This window comes from Mastigoproctus giganteus, chromosome 6 (genome assembly GCF_048544385.1).
Source record: "Mastigoproctus giganteus isolate SK-2022 chromosome 6, ASM4854438v1, whole genome shotgun sequence".
NCBI classification, from domain to species: Eukaryota; Metazoa; Arthropoda; class Arachnida; order Uropygi; family Thelyphonidae; genus Mastigoproctus; species Mastigoproctus giganteus.
This window is the reverse complement of record NC_143580.1, coordinates 139686978-139700175: the sequence shown is the minus strand read 5'-3', so window position 1 is coordinate 139700175 and position 13198 is coordinate 139686978. Positions and strand designations below refer to the sequence as shown.

The window sequence follows — 13198 nt, the reverse complement described above, 5'->3', positions numbered from 1 at the left end:
TTACTAATTATTTATATTACGTAACCTAAGTGGTTATATGTATAGTTAAAAGTACAATTTAATTGCCAATGAAGTTCGACAAGATTAATAGATTTTACTGATTAATTTTCGCGTAGCAATGGCGGCTATTTACGATCGGTAAACACGTGGATTTGATACCCTTTCCGATACTAAGTAATACCTACAAAATCTCTATCTAAGTTACTTTAAAACTTAGATAGATAAAACTTAGACTTTGACAAAAGTGCTACTGATGTCCTCAAAATTTTCAGTTCGCTTGACCCAGGATGTTAGTGGTAGATATTGATCTCAGTAGAATATTGCAACATCTCCACTTTTTTCTGTTTTACCTTTTCTAATAAAATTGTATGCTATTAAATGAGGAAGCATATCAGGCAGTTTATTATTGTTTAGCCATGTTTGTACAAAGTCATGATAAGTCATAATCCCCTCTTGCTTGTAGGGTATACATTTTGTTTCTGAGGCTGCTAACATTCTGCATAAAACAGCTCAGGTTTTGTTTATTAGAGCATACTTCAACTACTATTTATGGGGGGGATCCAACTCAGCTTGGTAGTCTGAGTGTTTTTGTTTTTCTCATCATGAAAGGTTTTACATGAGTTCCAGGCAGTCATGGGTTCTTTTCCAGAATGAGACCTAACCTGCCTTACAGAGCAAGCTGTTACAAATGAGGAATAGACTGGATGCCTAGTTTTGAACTGCCTGACCTCAGCCTCAGTGTTATAATCTTCTACAGATATGCTTTTAATTTTTCCTTTCTGTGTAAAGGAACCTGGCCACAAGACAAATGCCTACTCCCTTATTTGTTTTGCAGTTATGTAATTAGTGGCTCAGTATTTTCGTGAGGTTCTGTATGTTACTGACAAGTCTGTGGTCTGTTCTAGCAGCTCAATCACTCAGAAAATTTCATGCCAGACTGTACAGTTGCCCTTAGATCTTTTTCATATTTCACTACTTTGAGTTTGAGAATCCCAGAATAACATACCAACCGGATAGTACATATATTATTCTAGGATTCTGCTATCCGAGTGTATTGATTCTGTTACCCACCCTTGTGTTTATTTCTGTTTGACCTCAATTTCCATATTCCATCCGTCTGCTTAGTTTAGACCCTCTTGATCCTCTTAGCTTAGATCCTATTGATTACTGTTATTAACCATTGTGTACATCTCTCAATCATCGGCAAACTTAGACATCAAACATGAAATATGCCTATCAGAATCATTAATAAACATTAAAAACAGTAAACAATCCAACCCCAGTGGTCTCAGACAGTTTTTAAATTCTGTACAGTGGGATCAACTGACGATGTTACCAACAGTAAATTCTAAGTGGGAAGCATTCAAGGAATTAATCCTGGATGCTACTAAAAGTTTCATACCTATTAAGAAATATTGTTCAAGGTTTAGGCCTAAATGGTTATCAAATTAACTAATGAGACTCATGACAGAGAAGAAAAATGCATGGGATGTATATAAATTATCAAGCGACTCAGAAGCCTATGACAGATATAAGCTAGTCTGTAATCAGGTCACAAAGGAGGTTAGGAAGGCGAAGGCAGATTACGAGAAATCTTTGGCAAAAGATGCTAAGAAAAACAGCAAGGATTTCTTTACTTATATAAACTCTAAAATGAAGGGGATGAATCTGATTGGTCCACTTGATATCGATGGTTCCACTGTTGATGATCCTGCTCAGATAGCAAACAAACTGAATGAGTATTTTGCATTTACATTCACGCATGAGGAGTTATTAAGATTTGAAAATGGCAGAAGGTTATCAAATTGTAGCAGGGTGCTTAATGATTTTGTAATTACTGAGAGCAAAGTGGAGGAGAAATTGTTGAAGTTAAACATAAGAAAGGCACCTGGGGTGGATGGGATCTATCCAGTTATATTAAAGGAGGTGGCAAAGCAACTAAGCAAACCCTTAGCCATAATTATGAGAGCATCCTTGGACTCAGGGGAGGTCCCCACAGTCTTGAGATGTGCAAATGTATCCCCAATTCACAAAGGGGGATCGAAGGGTGAACGAGTAATTACAGACCAGTTAGTTTAACTTCTGTTCTGGATAAAATAATGGAGTCGCTGGTTAAAGATGCATTGCAGGATCATCTAGACAAGACTGCAGCAATAATTCAGACACATCATGGATTTGTTAAAGGAAAGTCTTGTCTGACAAATTTGATTAGATATTATGATGTGGTTACAAAGGAACTGGATGCAAAAATTAATTTTGATATCATATATTTGGATTTCAGGAAAGCTTTTGACACTGTTGCTCATGGAAGACTATTGTACAAATTGGAGCAGAATTGTATTAAGGGTACAATGGATAAAAGGATGGTTGAGTGGGAGAAGACAGAGGGTGGTAATTAATGGGTGCTGCTCTTCGTGGACTTATGTTATTAGTGGAGTCCCACAGGGTTCGGTGTTGGGTCCTCTGTTGTTTTGTATATTTATCAATGATATTGATGAAGGTATATCAGGCTTAGTGTCGAAGTTTACAGATGATACAAAGGTTGGCAGGGTTGTTAATGGCAGTGTGCTACTGCAACAGGATCTAGATTTATTTATTTATTTCGTATGATGTGATCAATACACGAAGGAACCAGTTTTTTCTTGCTTCCTTCGTGTATCGTGGCCGGGATATCTAACCAACCGGTTGGTTCGGCACCATCGTGATATCCAGCCCGAGGCGGGAATCGAACCCACGACCTTTGGGTTGCCAGGCAGGCACTTTACCTACCCGGCTAGCCCGGTCGGCAGGATCTAGATAATTTGGGAAGATGGGCTAAGAAGTGGCAACTGAAGTTTAACCTTGACAAATGCAAAGTACTCCATATGGGTAGAAGTAACCCCAGAGAAACATACCAACTGTGTGGTACTACACTTAAGGTGGTAGAAAATGAAAAAGCCCTGGGAGTAATTGTGCAGTCAGATATGAAGTTTTCTGAGCAATGCAGACAGGCTGCCAGGGCAGGTCATGGGGTTTTGTCAATGATATATAGGAATTTTGCTAGCAGGGAAAAGGAGGTGATTGTCCCTCTGTATAAGGCAATGGTCAGGCCACGCCTTGAGTACTGAGTACAGGTCTGGAGGCCTCATTTTAGAAAGGATGTAGATTTGCTTGAGCATGTACAGAGAAGTGCAACAAGATTGGTGAGGGGAATAAAGGGATCCTCTTACCAAGAGAGGCTTAAGTTCTGCAAATTGCAGTGGCTGTTGTTGTTGTTGTTTGGTTTTTAGGAGCTTTAGCAACTAAGGCCATATTGCTCCGGGAATATGCGGTGGTCATTTCCTGACCTTTCCACATCCTCCGTATTTGGTGGTCATGGGCTCGAACCCCATTATAATCAAGAAGCGTGTGCTACGCACTGCTGCTCCTGCCCATGCAGTGGCTGGAGACTAGGCACCTGCGAGGTGATCTGATTGAGGTGTATAAGGCGTTGAATGGATTGAGCATGTTGAATTATGATGGGATCCTTCCACTTGTTCAGATTACGAACCTAAGGGGGCATAAATTCAAATTAAGAAAAGACAGATGTAGAATAGATGTGCAGAAATTTGCCTTTAGCCAGCGGGTGGTTAATTGCTGGAACAAACTTCCATCTGTCGTGGAAGTTGATAGGTTAAATAAATTTAAGGAGGAACTGGACAGGCATTTGGAGGGAATGGTGCGATTTTTTTTTTTTTTTTTTTGGCTGATGCTGCATAAGCTCATACACTTGCTTTCTTGCATCACATGCCACTACGACTACTACTACTGTTATTAACCCTTGTGTACATCTCTCAATCATTGGCAAATTTAGAAATCAAACATGAAATATGCTTATCAGAATCATTATTAAACATTAAAAACAGTAAACAGTCCAACCCCAACCCTTCTGGAACTCCACTTATCACATTGATCCATAAAGAGCAGTGGCCCTTTTATGATGCTGTTTTCAACTACCACATAATGATTCCTTTGTCTTTAGTAATAGTGGCAAACGATGCAAGAAAGCAAACTTTATATAGCATCAGCCAAAAAAAAAAAAACTACACACTTCTCCCATCCATAGCTTCCAAGAATTTGTCTAGTTCTTTGAATTTGTTCAAACCATTCACTTCCAAAACAACAGATGGAAGCCTATTCCAAAAATCAACCACCACTGGCTGAAGGAAAACTTCCACCAATCTATCCTGCAATCATCCTTCCTCAACTTAAATTTAATCCCCCTCATGTGTGTAGTTTCAGCAAGAGGAAGAATGCCATTCAGCTTATTCAATCCATTCAAGACCTTAAACACCTTAATCAGATTTCACCCCCCCCACCACACACACACAAGTTCCTAGTCTCCACAAGCTGCAATTTTCAGAACTGAAGTCTTCTAGTGAGAGCACCCGTTCCAGCAGATCTACATCCTTCCTAAAGTGAGGCCTCCAGACCTGTATACAATACTCAAGATGTGGCCTAACCATGGCCTTGTAGAAAGGGATAATCACCACCTTATCTTTGCTAGCAAAGTTTTTGTATGTCATTGCCAAACTTCCCATAAGCCGTCCTGGCATCATGTCTGCACTACTCAGAGAATTTCGTATCTGACTGCACAATTACACCTAGTTCTTTTTCATTTTCACTACCCTGCATGTAGTACCACACAGTTGATAAGTTACTCTGCGGTTACTGCTATCCATGTGCATTATCTTATGGCACCTCTGTAGCCAGGTGGGCAGCAGCAGTGCGTAGCACATGCTTCTTGATTAGACCAGGGTTCGAGCCCGTGACCACCAAATACAGAGGATGCAGAAAGGTCAGGGAATAACCACCACATATCCCTGAAGTAATATAGCCTTAGTTGATAATGCTCCTAAAAACCAAATAACAAACAAACAAGCATTATCTTATATATGCCAATGTTAAACTTCAGCTGCCATTTCTCAACTCATTGATGCAATTTTTAGCATTAGCATTAGTAGAGGCATTTGATGCAAGAAAGCAAGTTTATGCAGCATCAGCCAAAAAAATTAAAGTAAAATAAATAAATAAAAAATAACCACTTCCACTTCACCCCTCTGTTCGTTCGAAATACCTGTCCAGCCGAGCCTTAAACTTATTTAGGCTATCAACTTCCACGACAAGGGATGGAAGTCTGTTCCACCTACCAACCACCCGCTGGCTAAAGGCAAATTTCCGCACATCTAGCCTACATCTGTCTTTCCTCAATTTGAATTTATGCCCTCTCAGGTGATTTTTCTGAGCAAGAGGAAGAATCCCATCAGCATTGAGCATGCTCAAACCATTCAAGGCTTTGTACACCTCTATCAGATCACCTTGCTGCTGCCTAGTCTCCAGACACTGTAATTCGCAAAACTTAAGCCTTTCTTCGTAAGAGCACCCCTTTGTTCCATTCACTAATCTTGTTGCCCTTCTCTGTACTCGTTCCAGCAGCTCTACATCCTTCTTGAAATGAGGTCTCCAGGCCTGTATACAGTACTCCAGGTGTGGCCTGACCATTGCCTTATACAAGGAAATAATCACCTCCTTATCCCCGCTAGAAAAATTCCTATATATCATTGACAATACACCATGAGCTACTCTTGCAGCCCGTCTGCACTGCTCAGAGCACTTCATATCTGCCTGCACAACCACCCCCAGGTCCCTTTCATTCTCTACCACTGTCAGTGTAGTACCACAGAGTTGATACGTTGCTCTGGGGTTGCTGTTTCCCATATGTAGTACTTTACATTTGTCAATGTTAAACTTCATTTGCCACCTCTCAGCCCATCTGCTCAAACTTTCCAGATCCTGTTGCAGCAGCATAGTGTCAGTAGTGTCCTTCACAACCCTGCCAACCTTTGTATTGTCTGCAAACTTGGACATTAAGCTTGATATACCATCATCAATATCATTTATAAATACAGAAAACAATAAAGGACCCAACACTGAGCCCTGAGGGACTCCACTAATAACATTAGTCCACGAGCAGTGTCCATTGATTACCACTCTGTCTTCTCCCCCTCAACCACCCCTTTATCCATAGCAGCAATTTGCCTCCAATGCCACACTGCTCCAATTTGTGCAGCAGTCTTCCATGTGCAACAGTATCAAAAAGCCTTTCTAAGATCCAAGTATATAATATCAAAGTTATTCCCTGCATCCAGTTCTTTTGTGACTGCATCATAGTATCCAATCAAATTGGTCAGGCAACACTTCCCCTTAAAAAACCATGCTGTGTCTGAGCTATAACTGAAGTCTTGTCTAGATGATCCTGCAGTGCTTCTTTAACCAGTGCCTCCATTAATTTTCCTGGAACAGAAGTTAAACTCACAGGTCTATAATTACTTGTGTCAGCCTTTGATCCTCCTTTGTGAATTGGGGTCACATTTGCACATCTCCAGTCCATGGGTACCTCCCCTGAGTCCAAGGAAGCTCTCATAATTATGGCTAAGGGTTTGCTTACTTCCATTGCTGCCTCCTTTAATATAACTGGATAGATTCCATCCACCCCAGGTGCCTTTCTTGTTTATCTTCAACAATTTCTCCTCCACTTTACTCTCAGTTATTACAAGATTCTCTAGCTTACTGCCAGAGTTGAATACACCTCTGGCATTCCCCTCGCTGAATAACTCCTCATGTGTGAATGTTGATGCAAAATATTCATTTAGTTTGTTAGCTACCTGTGCAGGATCATCAACAGTTGACCCATCGATATCAAGTGGACCAATCTGATTCATCCCCTTCCTTCTAGAGTTTACATAAGTAAAGAACTCTTTGCTGTTTTTCTTCGCATCCTTTGCCAAGGATTTCTCGTAATCTGCCTTCACCTGCCTAACCTCCTTTGTAACTTGGTTACAGATCAACTTGTATCTATCATAGGCTTCTGTGTCACATGTTAATTTTTATGTATCCCATGCATTTTTCTTCTCTGCCATATGCCTCATTAGTTCATCTGACATCCATTTAGGCCTAAACCTTGAACAATATTTCTTAGTTGGTATGTAAAGCCTAGTAGCTTCCAAGATAAGTTCTTTGAATGCTTCCCATTTTGAATTTGCTGTTGGTAACATCATCAGTTGATCCCACTGTATAGAATTTAAATACTGTCTCAGTCCACTGTAGTCGCCTTTACGAAAGCAATACCCCTTCCCTTTACCCCTAATGGTAGTTACCTCTTTGAGTAAATCCCACTTCAGAACACTGTGATCACTGCCACCTAGTGGTTCATTTATCTGCAGATTCTTAATGCATGAAGAATCACTACTGATAATCAAATGAAGAGTATTCCTCCCTCTAGTTGCCTCCCGAACATGCTGATGTAGAAAACAATCATCCAATAAATCCACAAAAGCCTTGCTAGTGTGTGAGTGACCAGCCCCCAAACTCCAGTCAATATCTGGGAAATTAAAATCCCCCTTATGGGGGATTTTAATTTCCCAGATATTGACTGGAGTTCCCAGATAAGACACTCTGATTTACTGGCCCACTCTATTTCTCTGTACAGTTTCTTATTATACTCATCAGAGTCATTAGGCCTATAGCACACTCCTACTCTCAATTTTGATCTCCCAATGCTTATGTCACACCAAACTGACTCGACACTGCACTGTCCAGCGATGTCGACTGGCTTCACTTCCTTGGATTTTATGTGTTTCTTAACTAATAGCATAACCCCTCCTCCCTTCCTATCCTGTCTATCCTTTCTGTAGACATTGTACTCCCCAAATTCCAGTTCTGCATTCCTTATATCTGTGTGACAGCACGTCTCTGAAATCCCAACAATATCTGCCTTTGATGTTTTGAGCAATACCTCAAATTCATCAAATTTATTTACTAGACTCCTAGCATTGGTGTACACGCAAGTATACATGCACCTGCTCTTCCTCTTAGCCACCCTAACACAACCCATGTGTTTACTTGTACCCCAATGATTCCCAGCAGTCTCTGAAATATCCTGCATCTTATTTTCCAGGCTGCTGCTCATTCCAATAGAAGCAGTGCAAGAATCACTTTCTCCTCTGCCAGTGGCTACTGTTAATCTAGTAGTCCTTGTATCCCCCCAATCTAGCAGTTTTCCGACCCTCCTAACACTGCCTCGATAGCATCAGCAAACATTCTTGCACCCTTTCTATTTAAGTGTATCCCATCCCTGTAGAAGCAGTCTCTCCTGTTAACAAGTACAGACCAGGCTGAAAAAAATTCTACCCCTTGAGCCCTGCACAATCTTTCCAGGGTCGAATTGATCGACAGGGCTCTCATCATATACTCCCTCCTATCGTGTCTGGGCATTTTCCTCGGTCTTGTTGCAATGGCTCACCCTGATTACTCTTGTTATGTATTGGGAAGACATTTGCATATCTCCAGTTCGTAGGAATTTCTAGTCCACAGTAGCTTGCCTCTAATGGCACCCTGCCAACTATGTATCATCTGCAAACTTTGACATTAAGCCTGATATACCTTCATCAGTATCATTAATGAATATTGCAAACAACAATGGGCCCAGCACTGAACCTGGGGGACTCCACTGATAACATCAGTCCATGAAGAGCAGTGCCCATTGATAACGATTCTCTGTCTTCTTCCACTTAACCAGCCCTTTATCCTTAGCAGGAACTTGCCCTTAATGCCACAGTGCTCCAGTTTATAAAGCAGACTTTTATGTGCAATAATATCAAAAGCCTTCCTTAAATTCCAGTATATGATATCAAAATAATTTTTTGCATCCAATTTCCTGGTCACTGGATTGTAGTAACTTATCAGAATGGTTAAACAAAATTGTCCCTTAACAAATCCATGCTGTCTCTGTTGTACAAGTTCATTCCTCTCCAGTTGGTCTTGCCTTATTTCTTTAACCAATGACTCCATTATTTTCCTTGGAACAGATGTTAAGTTAACAGTTAACAGGTCCGTAATTTTTCATTTCATCTTTTGATTTCCCCTTTACGTATTGGGAATACATTTGCATATCTCCAGTTCGTAGGGATTTCTAGTCCACAGTAGCTTGCCTCTAATGGCACTATGCTCCAATTTAAATAGCAGTCGCCATGTATGAATATAAATGTAATTTTGTGACTCTGGTAGGCATTTTATAGTTGTCTTGTGCCTTCTCTATTTGGCAATGTGTGTAATAATTCATTTAAAAGATTTTGTTTATTGAATGTTTGATAAAAGTTTTTGACATTTTTCTAATACTGTTAGGAGACAAGTGATTTTTAAAAATTCTTTTGCCAAAAAATAACAATTTTATGGCTGTAAAATGTTTATTTCATTATTTACTTAAAGTTAAAGTAAATAGTTAACTAAGAGATAAATGTGATAATAGAATGGTTTTCCAGTTGATTTATTTTTTAATAGTGACACCTTTCTTTCATGGATATGAGTTCATTTTTTAGTACTCATTGTCACACTCACTGCAGCAGTTCTGAGAGTGCTCAGTTCCTTTTTTAATGTAATTTATGTCATTATAACAATTTTACTACAAAGTTTATTATTTAATTGTTTTAATTTAAAAAAAATATGAGAAATCTATAGTTTGATTAATTTTCATATCACAGAAACAAACACAAAATATATTGCTATTTAAGAAAGTATATCTTGAAGTTTACATCGCCAACTGTTTTATTCAGAAATAGTTTCTTATTTTCTTGATTAACTGTCTACCAAACCACGCTATTGGTGAATGTCCTCCAAACCAAATTAAATTTAAAAATTGAAATAACTGTTAAAGTAATAATATAAATGCTCCCAAACTGTTTTGGTTATATTAAGATTTACAGAATTAATTCTACTCTTCTTAAGGATAAATCCAGTGGCAGTTGGATAGGAAAAGAGAATGAAGCTCTCACAGGATTTTCATGGCGTGGTGGTTCTGAAAGAGACACATCTGGAATTATGATGTGGAGTGAAGTTTTCATGATTACATTATCCACCAAAGAACAGGTATGAAACTACATAATAGGTTTAATAATTAAATTGTAGAATTGAATATATTTAAAGAAAATTATAATTTATATTTCAGAATGAAAAAAGCTTTTAATTGCCTCCAACAGCCACACACATGTAGATCATTTTTACAGCTCTTTGAAACATTTTTCAAATGCATTTGAACTGACCACCACATATTTCTTTTCCTCATTTCTTTTCAATTTTTCTGTGTTGTCAAATCATCATACTCTGTGTGGATTTTATTTTGGCAAAGTAACCTAAGGGAGAAAATTTGGAAATTGGGGGGGGGGGGGGGTTAGCTGCACAGTCCCAAGTTGTGCCAGAAATTCTTTGCTGATTAGTGCAAAATTCATCCTAACATTTTCATGCCATAGGAACTAGCTCCTTTTCTCAAACTGCAACTTAATCTTTCAATTCTTTTAACAAATGATTCAAATGTATGTGTGATATTCATTATTCACTATTTCATCTGTTAGAACAAATTCACTGTAAACAGTATGGAGGTGATTGTCCCATTATATAAGGCAATGGTCAGGTCACACCTTGAATATTGCATACAGGTAGTGGTATCCATTCCAGCAACTCTACGTGGCAGAGCTGCTGGAATGGATGCAAAGAAGGGCAACGAGATTGGTGAGGGGAACAAAGGGATGCTCTTATCAAGTAAGGTAAGTCTTCAGTTCTGCAAATTACAGTGTCTAGAGACTAGGCACCCACAAGGTGATCTGATTGAAGTGTTTAAGGCCTTGAATGGTTGAGCAAGCTCACTGCTGATGGGATTCTTCCTCTTGCTCAGGCTATGCACTTGAGGAGGCATAAATTCAAATTGAGGAAGGATTGAGGAACCATTAGACTCTTTGCCAATTCCCTGTGCACTGGAGAAGCACTAATGTCTACCGAAGTCCATAAAGGATATGCAGATTTGACAATCAACAATAGACCAGTGATTTTTACTTCAGAGGTGGGCAAGATCATGTAGTAACTGAATACAAGAATACAGTATATCTTGATAGGAATGGTATCATTAATGTATTACAGCATAGATTTGTGAAGGGGAAGTTTTGCTTGACCAATATAGCTAATTATTATGATGGAGTCCTAAAAAAGTTGGATGAACAAACAGCTTTGATGTTATTTACTTTGACTTCAATCTTTTGATACTATTGCACATGGAAGACTACTGTACAAATTGGATTGTACAAATTAAGGGTAAGTTGCTACAATGGATAAAGGGATGGTTGAGTGGGAGATGGCAGAGAGTGGTAATAAATGGATACTGCTCAACATGGACTAATGTTATTAGTGGAGTTCCCCAAGGTTCTGTGCTGGGCCCATTGTTGTTTTGTGTATTTATCAGTGATATCAATGAAGGTATATCAGGCTTAATGTCCAAGTTTACAGATGATACAAAGGTTGGCAGGGTTGTTAATGATAGTAAAGACAGTTTGCTATTGCAACAGAATCTAGAAAAGTTAGGCAGATGGGCTGAGAAGTGGCAGCTGAAGTTTAACATTGACAAATGCAAAGTAATTCATATGGGTAGCAGTAACCCAAGAGAAATGAAACAACTGTGTGGGTACTACACTCAAGGAAGTGGAGAATGAAAAAGACCTGGGGTAATTGTGCAGTCAGATATGAGATTCTCTGTCTTTTTTTTTTTTTTTTTATCGTATGATGTGAGCAGTACACAAAGGAACCAGTTTTTTTCCTGCTCCCTTCGTGTATCGTGGCAAACCGGACAGTATGGTGCCATCGTAATATCCAAACCTGAGGCACGATTCGAACCCACGACCTTTGGGTTGCCAGGCAGGCACTTTACCCACTTCGCTAGCCCGGTCAGCTGAGGTTCTCTGAGCAGTGCAGATTAGCTGCCAGAGTGGGTCATGGAGTCTTATCAATGATATATAGGAATTTTGCTAGCAGGAATAAAGAGGTGATTATCCCCTTGTATAAGGCCACACCTTGATTACTTGCACACAGGTCTGGCTAGCATCACTGGGATCCAACGCCCACAGCCTAGGTTCCGGGCTTACATCAATGGAATCCGGCGTGTTTGCCGTGCGCTGCGACCCGTGGAAATTCGGAAAGGGGGATCCTGGTGGTTGAGGGGCCCAGCTTCAATACACCACTTTGGCCCCTGCTTCGACAAGACGGGAGGTCCTGGAAGGCCCGGCTAGGATCAATCAGCTAGTAGTTCGCCTGTGAGGGTCAACCGTGTCAATGCCATGCCCCTACCCTCATGGTTCGAGGGACAGGATTCAGGCTGGCGGCGGTGCGGGTATGGTGTCTGGGTAACCCTGGCGTTCCACTCCCGAGCGCATTTATTGCATGCCGGGTAGTGGGCGTCCCTTTGGGCTCAGTGGTGGGTGGGGAGCCCGGGCACTGAACCACTTAAAATTTACATGAATCCTGATAAACTTATTTCTTCAGGGGCCCCAACCCGGTCCCTATCTGCAAACTTAGACGAAGACACAGATAGTATTATTAGTAAAAAGAGGCAGCGAACAGAAATACCATCAGGGCCTGTTCCAAGATTTTTAATTATTCACTCTACCAATGAAACACCGATTGGCAGAATGTCACCCTTTTTTATTCAAAAAGGGTTAGACGGGTTAGCAGGTTCACCCAAATCAGTTAAAAGGCTCCGTTCTGGAGACCTTCTAATTAAAACAAAAACTGACAGGCAATCCGAGCAGCTACTTCGAGCAACATCAATCGGAGGAGTACCCGTAACTGTGACACCACATAGAACACTGAATTCATCGAGAGGTGTCATTTCAGAATGGGACCTTCTCGATGTAACTGAGGAGGAAATCTGCTTGGAATTGAAAGCACAGGGAGTTATTGCCGTCAAGAGAATTAGTGCGCGTAGGGATGGGAAACTAGTTAAAACCAGGAGCATTATCCTGACTTTTAACTCTCCCAAACCTCCTGATGAGATTAAAGCTGGATACATTAACTGTTCAGTGCATCCATACGTTCCGAACCCTTTACGGTGTTTTAAATGCCAGAAGTATGGACATTCTCAAATGGCCTGCCGTGGAGTCCTTGCATGCGCCCGATGCGGTGCAAAGGACCACAAAATAACAGCATGTTCAGCCACTAAACCCACCTGCATTAACTGCGAGGGAGAACATCCGGCCTATTCAAGAGCATGCCAGAGGTGGAAAGAAGAAAAAGAAATTCAATGGCTGAAGGCAGAGCTAAACATATCGTACCAGGAGGCAAGGAAAGCGGTGAAACCCGTTAC

At 40.3% G+C, this 13198-nt stretch overlaps 1 protein-coding gene across 1 annotated transcript in view; it reads left to right on the top strand.

The window, feature by feature from the left end:
• LOC150084619 (atlastin-2-like) overlaps positions 1–13198 on the top strand; it is a 403792-nt gene that overhangs the window by 77493 nt on the left and 313101 nt on the right. Inside the window, exon 3 of the mRNA XM_090375357.1 lies at positions 9802–9942. Within this exon, the coding sequence (XP_090231483.1) occupies positions 9802–9942 (141 nt within the window). The remainder of the gene's footprint in view (positions 1–9801; positions 9943–13198) is intronic.